At 35.7% G+C, this 18169-nt stretch overlaps 1 protein-coding gene across 2 annotated transcripts in view; it reads left to right on the top strand.

Annotated features, from left to right (window-relative positions):
* Window positions 1–14567, top strand: part of tmem63c (transmembrane protein 63C) — a 57936-nt gene extending 43369 nt beyond the window's left edge. For both annotated transcript variants that reach the window (XM_016455057.1, XM_016455056.1), the window contains 11 exons: window positions 3418–3540; window positions 5089–5242; window positions 5388–5494; window positions 7670–7756; window positions 8506–8571; window positions 8669–8831; window positions 9720–9825; window positions 10528–10695; window positions 12244–12359; window positions 13425–13499; window positions 13700–14567. In XM_016455057.1, coding sequence (XP_016310543.1) covers window positions 3418–3540; window positions 5089–5242; window positions 5388–5494; window positions 7670–7756; window positions 8506–8571; window positions 8669–8831; window positions 9720–9825; window positions 10528–10695; window positions 12244–12359; window positions 13425–13499; window positions 13700–13924 — 1390 coding nt within the window. In that variant the 3' untranslated portion in view covers window positions 13925–14567. The remainder of the gene's footprint in view (window positions 1–3417; window positions 3541–5088; window positions 5243–5387; window positions 5495–7669; window positions 7757–8505; window positions 8572–8668; window positions 8832–9719; window positions 9826–10527; window positions 10696–12243; window positions 12360–13424; window positions 13500–13699) is intronic.
* Window positions 14568–18169: the final 3602 nt, after the last annotated feature.

An 18169-nucleotide genomic window follows, 5' to 3' on the forward strand; every position in this document is an offset into this window, starting at 1 on the left:
GGAATTTTCGAATCTTGCCGATAGTCGACTGATAGTCGAATCATATGTTTGGGGGCGGGGCAAAATACATTACCAAGGGTCAAGTAGTCAGACATTCGATAGTCACAATTACTGACATTAACACACAGGGAAAATGTGTAACGGATGCCTTGCAGATACAAACGGGGTAAATAATGTTTTATGTTTTGATTAAAAGATAGTTAATATTAAACGTCAGCAAAACCCTAAGAATTCACAACATTTTTTACAATGGTGCTCTCATTATAACGTTATGTATATGACAGTAGTTATTAATGTTCTGCATTTTTGTTTTGAGCTGCAAGGGCTGAGGATGACCAGAATTAAGTATTTGATAGCAGGTTTTTAATCAATGGGATTTAACTCATCATTTATCTCATATAGAATACGCTTCGTTATTTATACAACATAACGTTAATATTCTACGTATAGGCTATGTTGTATAAATAACAAAGCGTATTCTATATGAGATAAATGATGAGTTAAATCCCATTTATTAAAAACCTGCTATCAAATACTTAATTCTGGTCATCCTCTGCGCGTGCAGCTCAAAACAAAAATGCAGAACATTAATAACGACTGTCATATACATAACGTTATAATGAGAGCACTATTATAAAAAAGTGAATTCTTAGAGTTTCGCTGATGTTTAATGCTATCTACCTTTTAATCAAAACATTATTTTTGTATCTGCGAGGCGTCCGTTTCACATTTTCCCTGTGTGTTAACGTCAGTAATTATGGCTGTCGAATGTCTGACTTGACTCTTGTTAATGTATTTTGCCCCCGCCCCCAAACATATGATTCGACTATCAGTCGACTATCGGCAAGATTCGAAAATTCCAATTCGACTATGAAAATCCTTAGTTGGGGACACCCCTAAATATTACCACTTTTATAAACTTACGTTACGGTGTTCGCTTGGTTTGAGACTATGTCCCAAGAGGATGTCTGAGTCACAGATGAAAATGGCTTATTATTGTAATACAGTAAGTAATACATGTTTGAAACAACAAAGAGTGAGTAAATGATGACAGAACTTTCATTTTTGGAAAAATGGGCCCTTTAAGAAATAACTAATGAATTTAACTTGATGCATGAATATGCAGCTTTAAATAAATTTAAATGTACTTACATGACAAAAGATGCAGCGACCTGTTCCTGGTGGCTCTTTATCTGCATCTGACACAAACCAAATGGAGAAAAAGAGGAAAAATCAATGAAGTTCAGTGAAATATTGCATATATCAATACAAATTAAGATGTATTTTAGACACCTTTGAGAAGAGATGCAGGTTGACTGCTAGGTTGATCATTTACAACAGTGGTGTCCTGGAGGACCAACATCCTGCAGAGTTTATCTCCAGCCTGTCCACACGCCTGCCTGGCGGTTTGTGGTAATCCTGAAGACCTTGATCAGCTGCTTCAACAGTACAGGATTGGGGCTGGAGCTTAACTCTGCAATCAGGACTAGATGGCAATCAATACTCAAAAGAGAGAAGAACAAACATTATGTTAATGGTTTAAAACTAAAGTTGAAAAAATTATTTAATATATGGTATATGGTATAATATCTGAGAATGGAAAAGGGAGAGAAAAGAAAAAATGTATCAGTCAAATAGCATATTACATAGGTTTGTATGAATAAACATGCAGATTAACTATACAGTCAAGAGAAATCATAATTACATGAATAAGTTACCTTAATATTATTTCCTGGGCTATATTTTTACATGCACTATATATTTTCATAATTGATTGTTTAATTATTGATGGCTGGTTACATCTGACAGTGATCATCTTTATGGGTACATACCGTAGGCTACGCTAACGACTCCTCTCTCTCTCTCTCTCGCTCTCTCTCTCTCTCTCTCGGTGCACGCGCCAGCTTGTGTGTGAGACGCGCAACTCTTCCTACAAAGATATTATTTATAATCTATTATTTTGAAGTAACATTAACATGACAGTAATATGACTGTATCTTTGAAATAATCTTTAAGCGAATGTAAGTTATATTGTTTGCGAAGCGGTCGTAACGTTTCGTTACCTGTCAGTGCGGAGTTTACCGATGTCTATCAGTTATGAACAGCCATATATGAATGATAACGAGATTTAATAAGCGTGTGTAGCCGAGGTATTGTTTAATGCTATATAAATCCTCGTTTATGTTGCTATTTAGGACTTTATAACAGACATTATACGAACTTAGCTCCATTATGTATTGCTCGCTGTTATTAAGTAATCAAAACAACAACAAAACAACAAAGGAAAATAAACCAAATTGACACCAAAATGGTAAAATAATTACATTTAATTCATTCATGAGCAATTTGAAAGGATATATTACAAGAGATTACCTCAGAAAACAATCTGAATGGGCTAGTCGGCCGTTATAACCGTTGGTCATTTAAAAACGCAACAAGCAACACTGATAATCTAAATAAAATATGTGTAATGGTTGGAAGGCCTGGAATTTACCAGTAGAGGTCGGCTGCAGAGGTTTTGCTGGGCAGTCACTCTGGAGAACCCTTGGGCTGCTGGGTATTGAAGGGATGGCCAGGAAACAGCTGATAGGCAAGGTTACCGAACAGGCTGAAACAGCATCTCAGTGGATCTGGATACAGCGGGAGGTGAGGTGGCAGAGCCAACCTATTGAAGGGCGAACAACGACATAGAGTTGGTGGTGGTCAGCAGGGGTAGATCCAGGACGCTGGATCTGCTGTCGAGCCTTCCCGAGGTGTCATGGGCTTAAATCGGTGAAACACCAATGAAGGGGGGTGCCCATCTGACGACCAGCTGTAACTACCAACTCTTTGACCTGGTGCTTGAAAGGAAGAGAGAAGGAGAGGAGAAGTGATGCCACTGGCTCACAGTTGGTGCAGGGCTAAGTACCTGTAAAGGTGGGCCAGTTGTGATGGCCTCATTGTATTTTGCATATAGTAAATATATAAACATTACTATTTAACTTATTTTAACTTTGTGATCATTTGAATGGATGGATGGACAGATGGACTGTCAAGAGCATGCCAAGCCAACAGGAGGCGATATAATCTTTGATATAAAATCTATAAGCCTTGCTCAAGGGCACCTCAGTCGTGGTATTGAAGGTGGGAGAGAGCACTGTACATTCACTCCCCCCACCTACAATCCCTGCCGGTACGAGACTCGAACCCACAACCTTTGGGTTACAAGTCCAACTCTCTAACCATTAGGCCACGACTTCCCTGTTAATGACCGTTATGTCATTATATAACATAATAAACAAATTTATATATAGGCTATATAAACAGTTCATTCTGGTCCTAGCTTTTGTCTGGTCAATACAGTATAATATATATTCACATGTTCTCTCGTGCCTTATTGCTAAAATACATTTAAACTCTGTGCTTATGTTTCTTTAGTATTGTGAAAGACTACAGCCGAGCTCGCTGCCGCCACAGACCCCAGCAGTCCAGCATTACCACAGTGGTGCGGTCCCATCAGTGGGGCGTTTCTTACGCCCCGGCCCCTAATGACATCATCTGGTAAGTCGAAACGATAGCCACATCAACAACTATATCTTGAAACAAAACAAAAAAAGTACAGGAATGACCGCAGTGTTGTTTTTTCTTCTATGAAATGATCTGGATTTACAATGTTTTATATGATGTTTTATTTAAAGTTTACTAAGTATACAGTGATCTTGCAAGCTGAAGTCATATATATTTTTCATGACATGCTTTGTTCCAGGCCATTACACTTGGATTTGAGAGATGAAATTGGATTAATTAAATCTCAATCTGAGTGTGTGCCTAGACAGCCACTGTGAAAGCCATTATAATGTTGTAGCATGTTTGCTTCTTATTAAAACCATTCATTGAAGTGTGAATGTTTTCCAGTTCAGTGTAGCCCGTGAGTTCGATGTTTTGTACCACTGCATTTATAGAGTAAATGGTTTTGCAATTTTGGAAAATTATTCAGTGGAAACAATTACTTTTGAAAGGTATTTGTTTGCATTTTATGTAAACCTCATTCTCATTGTTATGCCTTTTATGTGTATTGCTATTACTTAAAGTGACAGTTCACCAAAAAAAAATCATATTTTTCTTTTGTGGGACACAGTATACGATACAAAAGAAGATATTTTGTTTCATGTTCATGTAATGAAAGTCAAAGGGGTTCAAAACAACACTGGACCTCATTTACTTTCATTATATGGAAAAAAAAATGTTAACAGTTTACAAGTTTTCATTTTTTTAACATTAACTATATTAGTTAACGAACAATATGCATATAGCATATATAGCATTTATTAATCTTAGTTAATACTAAATTCAAAATTCACTAATACATATATATAACAATGCTTTTATAAGTTAAAGGTCTTTTAGTAGTAAAGACCTTTTAGTATCGTGGTACAGATTTTGCTGTGTACAGAATTTTTTTAAGTAAACGTAAGAACGACTTTTTAAAAATCTCATTATTGATTTACATTACAAGCTATCAGAATGTCATATTGTTTTATAAACATATACTGTAAATATCACTCAACTGCATCATATTTTTGCTCCATTTGGACTTCTGAATAAAATTTAGGCATTTATTTCCCTCTATGAGTTTCATATTTTCCTGTATCATACAATATGAGATATAAAAGCCTGATGTATAAAATATTATACTCAACAAAACACATTTTTTGATTCCATTTCAAAATATTTTTTTTTTTCTTATTTCATATGTCAGGCTTTACAGGGCCAAGAGTAGAAACTTTTCCGTAGTCACCAATTAAAAAAAAAAAGCTTTAACTGGCCTAAGCTTGTTTCAGAGGGATTTCTGACACTTTGCTGGTTTTCGAAGGGTTTGGGGCAGGTTTGAGCTGGAAGACCAGATGGCCGACAGGCTAAACCAGCTGAACACCAGTTTGGTCAGTTTTGGAGACCAGCTGACCAGCTTAGCCTGGGTTTTCCAGCAAAAACCTTCCCGTTTATGTAATAGTAGCTGAACATCCCACTTACTCTTGGAGAGTGCACACTGTCTGTCCTGTAACTGCAGTTAAGACCTTGTCGTGTTGATTGGTGCCTGTGTTCGTCCAGGGAAAATCTGTCAGTGTGCGGTTCTCGCTGGTGGCTCCGCTGCGTCCTGCTCAACATTCTGCTCTTCCTCTTGCTCTTCTTTCTCACAACCCCTGCTATCATCGTAAACACTATGGACAAGTTCAACGTAACTCGGCCGGTTGAAAGCTTAAGGGTCAGTGACCATCAAAGCCGTTTTATAACTGTCCGGCTGTATTACGCCACATTAGAATGCGAAATAAAACTGAAAGTGCTTTTTTGTGTTGTTTTGGGAAGTCGAATGTTTTGAATTTGATCTTTTACTGTCTTCTACTGTCTAGAACCCAGTAATTACCCAGTTCTTCCCCACCCTGCTCCTGTGGGCCTTTTCCATTCTCCTGCCCTTCATTGTGTACTATTCATCTTTTTTTGAGTACCACTGGACCAGGTATGATGCTGTTTCCTCCGTCTGACTTTAAACTTTTGTCTGTGTATATATGTGAGAGAACTAGAGGGAGCTCAATTATACATTAAAGTGAATGAGTTGTACTGTAAATATAATTATAAAAAATAATTATTGTGTTATTAACACAATAAAATGTTGGTTTTTTTACTAATTTAATGCAAACTTATTGCAATAAGTTTCTAATATGATCCCAGTTGTATGTTAAAACAACATGATTTTGATTATCATAATGCATCTGGATTATACACTACCATTACAAAACTTGGGTTTGGTAAGATTTTATTTTATTTTTTTAAATAGGTGTCTTATGCTCACAAATGCTATATTTAATTTATCAAAAATACAGTAAAAATGTAAATATTTTAAAATATTATTATTAATATATTTTAAAATGTTATACATTAAAGTGAATGAGTTGTACTGTAAATATAATTATAAAAAATAATTATTGTGTTATTAACACAATAAAATGTTGGTTTTTTTACTAATTTAATGCAAACTTATTGCAATAAGTTTCTAATATGATCCCAGTTGTATGTTAAAACAACATGATTTTGATTATCATAATGCATCTGGATTATACACTACCATTACAAAACTTGGGTTTGGTAAGATTTTATTTTATTTTTTTAAATAGGTGTCTTATGCTCACAAATGCTATATTTAATTTATCAAAAATACAGTAAAAATGTAAATATTTTAAAATATTATTATTAATATATTTTAAAATGTAATGTATTCCTGTGATGGCAGAGCTGAATTTTTAAGCATCATTACTTCAGTCTTCAGTGTCACATGATCCTTCATAACTCATATGTTGATTTGGTGCTGAAGAAACATTTCTTGTTATTTTATTATCTGCAAACTCTTGCGCTGCTTAATATTTTTTAATGCTTATTATTTTTGTTATACTTTTTTCAGGATTTATTTATTTTTTAGTATTTTTAGAAATGTCAAAATAATTTATTTTAAATACTCATTTATTAATATTTCATATTTTCTCTTTAATATAGTTTTAACATTTAAATTGGCATAAATTAAAGGCAGTACAAATACTACCATAATGCATAAAAACTTTTAAAGTTAACAAATACGTTATTATTTATATTAAAATAGTGAGAATGTGATTTTCTTGCATTGTGGTAATGAGAATTGAGGGGAAGGTGTTGCTTGATTCACAACTATGAATATTGTACACACATAAATAGTAAATTCATGAAGCAGCTTCAGCCTAAGTTCTTTTCCCCCTTCCTTATATATTTAGGAAGACATTCCTCACACATACACATTTATCAACACACACATAAATGGGATTGTTCATTAAAAAATGAAACTTCTGTCATCATTTACTCATCCTCAAGTCATTCCAAGCATGCTTTGGTTTGCATGGACTTGCATTGCATGGAAAAAAATTTTTAAAAAATAAAATAAAAGAAAAAAATAAATCAACAACAACACCAAGACATTTATCAAAATAAATCAAACAATAAGTCATACAACACACATGATTTTTATCCAAGTGATGGTGTCCCAATGAGCAGTATAAGTTTGTGCTATTGGTAGTTGTATTTGCATTGCAGCTTAAATCTATTGCATAAACATGTTCATATCAGCGCACAAACATATTGCATAACTGCAGAACAACCCCCAACCCAGTCTCCCACCCACCTATGCACAACACGTTTACATGGTGTCCCTCTCTCCTGCTTTCTCCGCATGCCTCTCCAGGCTTGTTGTCATAGTGATCACAACAAGGGAATAATCATATGCACACTGGCGGCGTCTTTCACAGAGTCACATTATAGTTCATGTGGATCAAACCCTCTGTATTGTGCAACTGCAGAACCTGCAGCACTTGAGTATCTGTTGTATTTCCACTGGAAACACTGATGATTAATATACACAAGTCAACATGAAATCTAATTTTAATATTTACTTCATACATTTACATTTTTTTTAACCATGAAATATGCCACTTGAGGCAAGAATTGTGTTTTATGTCTGTCTAATAGAAGAACTGGTGTGAAAATAGAAGAGAAATTAATAATGCATCATGTAAACATCTGAAAATGTGTTTATTTATTATTATTTAATATATTTATTCTATTTGTTGAGGTGAAATCTGTTGAATTGTCTTATTATGTGTGTCTCTTTCAGGTCCGGTGAGAATCAGGTCACCATGCATAAATGCTTTTTACTGCTTGTCTTCATGGTAATCATTCTACCGTCACTGGGTCTATCCAGGTAAACATCCTATAATCTGAAATACAGTAATTATAGGCTATATAATAGCATGCCAATAAAAGCACTTCAAGCTAAAATATACCTTTTTGGTAATATACTGTTTTGTGAAACGTGTAATTTTGTCTCAGGATAACATTTTTCCTTCCTATACAGTACTATATATATGTATGTGGGTCAATGATAAACAATGATGTCCCAATTATGCCAACATTTTTTTTTTTGTAAAGAATTTCAGTCTTTTAATGAGGCTTTTTTTTTTTTTTTTTAAATCCCCAGACAGTTACACCACCTAAACATGTTTGAAATTGATCCCCATAAAAATATCAAAATGAATTTTAACTCAAAAACTGAAAACATGTTTATAGTAGAAGATTCATTTTTATGAACTTCATTTTAAAATGTATAGCAAGCAGATGTTTTAACTCACACAACATAAAACAATAGATAAAGGCTATCAGAGAGTATCCAAACACTTGGCTGGCAAAAAACATTAGTCTATGTTTTCTAAACAAGAAAGAATATTCATAGTTAATGTGATGAACTGGTGGTTACTCTGCAAGGTAATGTGTGGACTGGCGGGGAAATGACTTCATACACCCCTATAAATCACCTTAAAGCCAGTTAGTAAAAAGGAACTGAACAAATGGCTGATACTGTATATTGGCATTAATAAAGTTTAAGTGTCCAGATACTTTTGGTAGCCACTGTATATATAATGTACATGTATTATCTTCTTGTCTGCTCCCCAGCCTGGATTTGTTCTTCAGGTGGCTCTTTGACATCCACTTCCTGGATGAAACAGATGTAAAGTTTCAGTAAGTTGCCTAAATCTACATCTGCTGGTTAATTGAATTAGAACTGCAAGATTCACAATTTGTTGAGACCTACATCCACTTTGTTTTATCCCCTCAGATGTGTGTTTTTGCCTGATAATGGAGCTTTTTTTGTGAACTACGTGATCACGTCCAGTCTGATCGGAACGGCTATGGAGCTTCTGCGTATTCCTGCTCTTCTGGTGTACTCTCTACGCCTTTGCTTTGCCAAATCTAAAGCTGAACGCATACATGTTAAAAGAGTGAGTGAGTCCGTACAGGGAATAGTGTGTGATGTCTCTTATAGCTGAAGGCTTCGTTTATTTGATCATTTTTATCTTATCAAATATAGTAAAAACAGTCAATTCCTACAATTTAAAATAATTGTTGTATATTTAATATGTTTAAATTGTTATTTATGTCTGTGATAGCTAAACTGAATTTTCAGCATCGTTACTGTAGTCTTCAGTAACACATGAACCTTCAAAAAAATTGTAATATGATAATTTGCTTCTAAAGAAATATTTCATATTATAAAGACTGAAAACAGTTTTGCTGCTTAATATTGTTTGATAAATATAAAGTTAAAAACAACAGCATTTATTTGAAAAAGAATTAGTTGTGTAACAATGTAAAGATCTTGACTGTCACTTTTGATCAATTAGATGCAACCTTGCTGAATAAAAGTATTAATGTCTTTAAAAAATATAACTAAAATGTGAACATCTCTAGTATGTATATGTAAAATTATACTTATAAGTAAAGTAATAATGTATATATATAGTAGTGCTGTCATACAATTAATCGCGATTAATCGCATCCAAAATAAAATAAATAATGAATATACACAGTTCACACACATATATTATGTAAACAAAAACTTTTATTTTGGATGTGATTAATTGCGAATAATCATTTGACAGCACTAATATATAGTAATTGTCTAGAACCCCCCCAAAAAATATTCTGTATTAATAGTTCTTTATTAACATTCTTATTCATGTTCATGTCGTCCCAAATGCAAACACTATTAAACTAAAGAAGAATATTTGAAGAATCTTCACACAGCTCTTTTCCATCCAACGACTGTTCATAGCACCAGAAATAGGAGTAAATACACTAAAAACCTGTTTCTCCATTCTCATCCTCAGAGTCAGGCCTACGAGTTTCAGTTTGGTCTTGAATATGCCTGGACCATGTGCATATTTTCAGTCAGTATGACCTACAGCATCACCTGCCCCATCATTGTACCATTTGGTGAGTCTGCGTAATTTTAGAGTTTTTATTTGACAACAAACAGACTTTTCTTTTAGTACTTCTTTTCCGCTCCTTAATTTCCTCTTTCCTCCCAATTTGCACTCAAATCCATTTGTCTGTCATCTTCACTGCACCATTTGTGTCGTGTTTTTCTTTTCCTCTCATTTTCTCTGTTCCTTTTTACCCACAGCTCTATTTTTTCTTTCCGTCAGTCTTGATTTCTACCTCCGTGCCTGTTCTAATACCTCGTTCCCATCCTCAGTCAGTGTGTGGGCGTCTGAGCCGTATCTCCAACAGCATCTCAGTATCACGGTGTGACATGGCCGCTAGGTGCGAACCCGCTGTAGTCTTCCAGACGCTCCGACCCGTCTAGCCGAGATCCAGACGCCCACTCCACGCCTGTTCTGTCACCAATACACACCATGACTGTTTATTTACTATAGACTGACATCCATCATCATGATTTTTCACTTAGTTCTGAATTCATTTGGCAACTTGCACTCACGTGTGGTCTATGTAAACAGGTAAATATATAAATATTATACCTGTGCAGTAGCATACAAGGTCAGGAACACTTCATACAATATGACTTTACCTGCAAAGCATTGCTACTGAGCCATCGGAAAAGCACTTTTAAAAATGACAGTGTCATTTAGAAAGATCAAAGATTATTTGATAACTCCAGCTCTGTTCATTTCGCAGGGTTGCTGTACCTTGTACTGAAGCATATGGTAGATCGCTATAATATCTACTATGCCTATTTACCCACAAAGCTCAGCCAGCGGATCCATTCGGCCGCCATCAGTCAAGTGGTGGTGGCGCCCATTCTCTGCATGTTCTGGCTGCTGTTCTTCTCTGTGCTCAGACTGGGTAGGTTCACACAGGAACATCCTGCCTAATCAAATTTATGGGGCACATGCCCAACAGATTTGACAAAAAAAAAAAAAAAATTATATATATATATCTTTTCTATAAAATTTAAGAGCCATGATTGTCACACTTGATCAAGTAAATGCATCCTCAATAAAAGTATTAATTTCTTTATATATATATGCATTTTTTAATATTTCGTGGTTTTTTTTAAGAGTTTTTATTAAAATTGCAATGCTGTTCTTTTCTATAAAATTATAAAAGCCATGACTGTCACACTTGATCATTTAAATGCATTCTTGCTGAATAAATGTATTAATTTATTTTAAAAATATATTTGAATGGCAGTGTATAATTGAACTGATATTGATAGTGATTGTCTAATGCCCCCAAGAAAATAATAATTATTTATTCACATTTATGTCATTCTAAACAGTTTTTTTTTTTCTGTGGTACACTAAAGAAGAATGTCTGAAGAATATTCACACTGCTCTTTTCCATATAACAGCTGTTCATAGTGACTGTCAGGCACAAGAAATGGCATTAAATACACTACATATCTATTTTTCCATTCTCTGTCCTACGAGTTTCAGTTTGGTCTTGAGTATGTCTGGCTGGACCATGTGCATATTTTCAGATACTGTAGTTGAATCTGTTATTTTCTCTAAAATTCTGAAAGTACGTACTGAAGTTGTACTTGCATTAAATGTTTGGGGGTTTTTTTGTTAAAAATATAACCAAACCACATAAAAAAACAATACTGCACTTGGGCAGTACCTTTTCAAAAGATACACCTTTGTATCTAAAGGGTACCTTTTGAAAAGGTATGGCCCCAGTGACATCTTTTGTACCTTTTTTTTCTGAGAATGTGCCAAATAAATCCAAGGCTTTCCTTTCAGATTATAAAAAAAAACTTCCAATTAAAAACATTACTAGAATGACTGCATAACCTATGGATGAAAACCAAATGCTCTAATGCCAGCATTAGAATGTGTTCACATTTTACTGTAGAATACATGTTCACTTGGAGTCAAGAAGACAGTCACTCCAAGACCCAGACCAGACCCCATCTTGGAACAAGACTAGACCACTTCAGGCCTAGATCCAGACCAATATCTAAGCACCAATGCTCAGATTCAGACTGTCCATTTACAATGAACTAGAAAGGAGAAAATGTGGAAATTATTACAGCATAAATTCTAAATGCTAAGCCACTTTGACAGTAGCTAATTAGAGTCATGAAAATCCTTGCAAAATCTCTGTAATGGTGAAGATACTTTGCTGACCTTTGCCTGAGGTAATTCGTGTAAAAAAAAAGTTTTTTTTTGTTTTGGAAATTGCAGTCAAGACTGAGGTCTTGTCTAAGTACATATAACAAAAAAACATTTCCAGAACCAGACCCAAACCAAGAGACTAGTAATGAGACCCAGACCCAGACCAAGGCCATGTTTATGTGGTCTTGAGAGATCTTAAGACCAAGACCACAAGATCAGGTCTCCTGCTCTGTCCCATATAAAAGCAAAACCTCGTGGTTTATCTCTTGTGCAGGTCCAGTGCAGCCCATCAGTCTGTTCACTTTCATAACTCTCTTGTGCTGTATTGCCTTCTCCTGCTTTGGCTTCTGTCTGAAAAAACTACGACCTGACAGATCAACAAGCTATCAGGTCAGTGATTAAACCTTGATCTTGATGACTTGTAGAAACAGGGTGCATATGGTGGAAAAAAATAGTTAATGAGTTAATGAGTGAATATCTAGCTTATATTTCACACCAAAACCATCAGAAAAAAAAGTAATTCTATTTTTACATTAAGCAAAATTGCATTTATAATTTGTTGCATTGTGACATTATTGTTATGACAGTTTAACACATTTTCATTTTCAGAAATTAACAAGGACATGGGGGCATTTTACATTTATATTATATGATATGGTTAAGCAATATCACACAAGCAGAGGGTTTTTAAAAGCTATGTTATATTGATTCTATACAACAGTTAAACACATTTTAGACACAATATTGAGGATATTGTCTGTTTTTGCTTTATTTCATGAAAATTGCCACAGCATAAACATTGTGCATTTCCAATCAGCACAAAGTGGTGTTGTGTTACTAAATAAATCTGTGCTTTTTAAATGAATCGGTTGGGTGAATGATTCAATGACCCATTCATAAAGATATCACTTGCTTCATTGCTGAACGATTTATATCACCTATTAGCACCCAGGATCATGATTCTGATTCCCAGGGAGCACATGAGCTAAAAATGATAAAGATATATACCTTGAATGCAGTGTCACTGTTATTTGCAGTTGGCTTATCTGTTTCATCCATGAATACCCCCAAATGTGTACATGCATTAACAAAGTTATGTTTTAAAAACAGGAAAGTTTATGATTGTTACCTTAACAACTAGATGCATTTGTCAACAGTGCAGCTGTCAGACTCTGTTCCATGTTTTGTGTGTGTCCTGCTCCCCATGTGCCTTCCCAACGGACCGAACAGTAAGCGGCATCCCTTGCCTGTGTTTGATTTCCGGTTTTTGTACGTTTTTGTTTTGCCCCTTTTTCCCGTGCGCTCCTCCACGTCCCCATATGGAGGAGCAGCCTTGAAAACTCTGAAATGAAATTATTTTAGATGGGCTTTGAAAATAAGCTCTCAAATATGATTTATTTAGGAAAATAATATCTTCAGGCAGTTAAAACTGATTGCTGTTTTGTTTTGTTGCAGATGTCCGATCAGACGAGAGAAGGAGGCTTCACTGATGCGGAAAGAAGCACCGTTTCCACCACAACCACAGCTAATGTACCTGCTCATCCTGTCACAGATCATTTCATTCGTCACACTATCATTTCAAGTCTTCTTTATGAAATTAATTTGTCTCTCTCCTCTCATCTCCTCTAAGGTTTCCACATGTAGCATGTTGCATAAACAAAAAAAGAAGCTCTTAAGATAATGACACTCTTGCTGTCCACATACTCACCTCTCATTCGTTCCTTCCTCAGCTTTTTATAGCCTCTGTCTTGCTGGAGCCAGAGCTGGGCCTGACTCCCATGCCCTCTCCGGCCCACCAGAGCTACGGCACCATGGGGAACAACCAGAGTTCAGTGCATGACGCCGAAGGGGTGGAGGAGAAGGATCTGGAGGAAACTTTGGAGACTGAACTCAAGGATGAGCCAAATCCCAGCTGCCCGAGCCCTCTCATGGACAGTCCTGTGGGTTTCCAGTGACCAACCTGCCCCCGGTTCCCACTCCCTAACGCTCAAGCCCCATGCCTCATCTTAGCTAGTGGCTGATAAAGAGGCACTATGCTGCAAAATGTTTCCTCTACAACCTCCATTTACGAGTAAAAGACAACAAATTGCAGACATCCAAGCAAACTGCTTCAAAAAGCTTGTTGGGAATTCACTGACATGGTGGTTTTAGTTCTGAGGACTTTGATGAGCTTTCAAGGAAGTATCTGAAGTGGATAAAAGCAAAGATCTGTCAAAGAACGAGACCAGACACTTCTTTTGCTCGGACTACACTTTCTACTTTCTTCTGTGTTTTTCTTTTCTCTCTAATGACGTTAATGGGTGTCTGGTGGGTTGGTTGACTGAGGCTTGGAACATTGTATTTCAACAGATGTTTCAATTTTCTTTTTTTATGCATAGTCACAGTTTATAGCTCCAAAGAGTTGAGACATCCAAATCTTATTCGCTTATTATTAATCCTCTTGCTGTTGTTGCAGTTTGTGCTTATTATTGTTATTTTTATTCAGTACTTGTATTTTAGCAATGGTACGTAATTGTGCAACATTATGCTGAGAGCGCATTGTTTTCATGTGTTTACTATTATTAGATTATTATTACTGTTATTAACACCCTCAACCTTTATTGCAGTGTGCATCAGAGATTGTTTGTTTTGCAGTGACAATAGCAGTTGTGTTGTGCATACTGCAGTCAATTGGCACTACAGTAGATTTCAAAGTCAACGAGGCACTCATTCCATAATTTGTTTTTTTTTTTCCTTTCCTGTGAAATTCAGTCAGTTGTTTGGTCTGTGGGAGAGATGTGAGGACATTCGAAAGTGAGCTTTTCACGGACTAATATACAGTCTAATTTAGCAGACTTCACTTAATGAACTGAAAAAAATATCTGCAAAAACAATCCGTTTGTAGGAAAAAAGACAACAAACAGAGATGTTAAAGGAATAATCAAAAAGACTTAAGCTTTGTTGGCATAAATTTAACTCGCTCAGTTTCTACAGTAACACACTTACAATATGGTCTATGGAGCATTTACAGAAGGATTCAAGCTCGAAAACCCATTTATATTAATGCTCCAGGCAAATAAATAACCACTGACTTCTAAAATTAAACATTGTCTTTTTTGGCCAGCAAATTATGTAATTCCTATATGTTCAGAATCACTTAAGTCATTGAGTTCATACCTTCCTACTTCAGCATTTAATACCAGTTATTATAAACTATGAGTTATATAAACTATGATTTGTTTTAATAGTTGTATTTAGTCAAATTTGTTTCAGTTGTATGTTATTTGTGCCATAAACAGGGAGTCCGTTGGTAGAGGGAGTCAACTTGGTAGCAGCTCAGAACAATTTCCTGACTGATTCAAATAGTAATTCATGAGCGAACTCGAGGCTGTTACGTGAATCTTTTTGACTTAAAGAACCAAAAGAGTCATTTTGTTACGAATCGGTCATCCCGCTCTTTGTTCCTTCGAGCGCGCGTTCTAAGGATTGTCTGACAAAATCACATTTGAGCGTGAAGTCTTTCACAGCTTGTTTTTACATTTTAGTCACCGTCTAGAGCCCTGTGTATTAATATAAAAGTGTGTTATTTGAACTGTAAGTCATTTTCGGTTTACATCATCCAAAAGACGAAAAATTAAGATCTAAATTTGATCAGACAAGGTAAGCGGTTTTTCATGATAACGTTTACATTTCGTGGTTCTAGAATTGGAACATGTATTTTAGCATCTATTCTGGTCCAATTGACTAAGCCCATAGACTTTTATTGTATGTTTATTACTATAAATACAATTTTTGTTTGTTTTTACAAATTAAGGGATGAGTTGAAGTTGCTGATGGAGCTTGTATTAAAATCAGAACATTCCTTTAGGAATCATGAAATCCATGAAATATGTTGGTAAAATGATTTACAGGAAGTGTTACGACACAAACTGAAAATGGCACATTGGCTGATCCTACACACAAGTCTTCAATTCCAGAGTCTCCAACTGCATGTTGTTTAACTCTGCCACATGCTCAAACCAGCCTGCAGCTGTCTTTAGATCCGTCAAGTGTTGCTCTGGATTCTGTAACACTTTAATTTTCTTAGTACATTTTGTATTCTTGGTCTTTGCTGCTAGTGGTTCTAGGACTGGAAGGGAAGGGGTGGGTGGACTCGGGTTTTCTTGCCAAACTGAATGTAAATGAGTTGTGATTTGTACCGTGCTCTCTTGCTGTGCCTTGAAGAAACAGATCTTAAGAAGTAAACAGAAAAAAATGTTATGTCTGACAATCCAGCATGACCTGCAATATGCTGCATGGACTACAGAGCAAGATAAGACAAAGAGGCTAAATTCTAAAGCGCATTCCACCAATGAATCAATCAGGTGAGAGATTCCTAACAAGTTTTAAACTGACTTCACCTCGAAACATATTCTGTGCAAGTACATAAATGATTCGAGCTAAGTTGTTGATTTTGATTTCTGAAATGTGTCAGACTGTTGCATTGCATGTTGTCTTCTACAGTCATTTTTACTCTTTCAGGTCAACTACTGTCATGGCGAAGCAGCAGTTTGAGCAAGTTAATTGCTAGCACGCTAAACATATTCAACAAGGCAAATGCATTGACCAAATATTTGCGTCTGCATACTTGTGGGAAAGTATGTTTCTGGCCATACTGTTCAACAGTAAACAGTTGCATTCCAATCGCATCGAATTCACACTAATTATCATTGGTTTCACATTATCTATGAGATACACAAACATATGCAAACACTCTTACGTCAATGTCTTCAATACCTATCTGATAAACTGCTCTTGTGAGATACTTTTTGATATTTACTTTTGTTCTGTTTGCATTCGCAAGCTGTTGGTGTATACAAATGTGTTTTCGTTATTCAGTGTTGGTTTATGGAATGTGGCTTGAGGTGTCATGTCTTGTGACGGGGCGCTTATGACAGTACATTGCTGCACATTGTTACATTGCAGCAGCACCGCTAGTAAGGATATAAAACTAAATTTACAAAAACTTTATGCTGTCAAGTAGTGTCTTTATTTCATCATTCTATATGTAGTTTAACAAATTCCTAGCCTAACTAGTCCTGCACTGTTTGTGCTACACTGAGAAACATTTGGTGATGAAACTATTTTTACTCAGTAACTTCAAGTAAAGGGATAGTTCACCCAAAAATGGAAATTCTGTCATTAATTACTCACCCTTGTGTTGTTCCAAACCTGTAAGACCTTTGTTCATCTTCAGATCAGAAATTCAGATATTTTTGGTGAAATCCGAGAGTCTTCTGCCCCTGCATAGACAGCAATGCCACTACCACGTTTAATGCCCAGAAAGGTAGTAAGGACATAATTAAAATAGTTCGACTTTATTCAAAAATGTCTTCTCTTCCATGTCAGTCTTTTACACGTGTTCACGAGAGTACTACGACGCATTGTGTGTGCATTCCTCTGCTTTCAAAGCTCTCGGATTTCATCGAAAATATCTTAATTTGTGTTCTGAAGATGAACGAAGTTCTTACGGGTTTGGAACAACAAGAATTTTCATTTTTGGTGAACTTTAAGTTACTTACAAGTAACACACTGAATTAAACTTTAAATTTTCAAGTAGAAAGATTGAAATAGTGATAAAACCTACATTAAAGGAAGGACCCATCCTGATATAGAGACATGGGGACTGGGCATTCAGAAGACCTCAGGATCCACTAAGGTACCCCTGGTGATCTTTATAGCAACATTATCATGGGCAAGCACAGAAAATTTTATTTAGACAAAAAAAAAACATTTAAGTTTCATGCAGCAGTCTCAAAAACATTTTTCCTATAAGTGTTCTTCAGACTCAGTCTCAGAAAATGAAACGTCGCCACTTAATTAAATCTCCTGCCATACCAAAAGACAGCCAGTGGTCACTTGACTGGTCAACGCTTGAAAACTGCCAATTATGTTTTTCCTGCACACTAGATGTCATTACCATGTGTTATGCGTGTATATGTGTGTGTGTTATGAGACACCACTGCAGCACAACAACTGAAGCCGCACATGAGAAATGCTTCCAAAAAGTAGGACATGCACACTCAATCATAATGGAGCCGAATAAAATGTGGACTGATGTTCTGCTTCACTGAGCTTCTTCTATGCAGCCTCTTAAAATTCATGATTTCTTAAATATCTGTTCCTTAGACTTGTTATAAAGACCACAACAGTAGGTTACTAGAAAGGAATTAATTTGCAAT

Source organism: Sinocyclocheilus anshuiensis, unplaced genomic scaffold (assembly GCF_001515605.1).
Source record: "Sinocyclocheilus anshuiensis isolate Anshui unplaced genomic scaffold, SAMN03320099.WGS_v1.1 scaffold167, whole genome shotgun sequence".
In the NCBI taxonomy this organism is placed as follows: Eukaryota; Metazoa; Chordata; class Actinopteri; order Cypriniformes; family Cyprinidae; genus Sinocyclocheilus; species Sinocyclocheilus anshuiensis.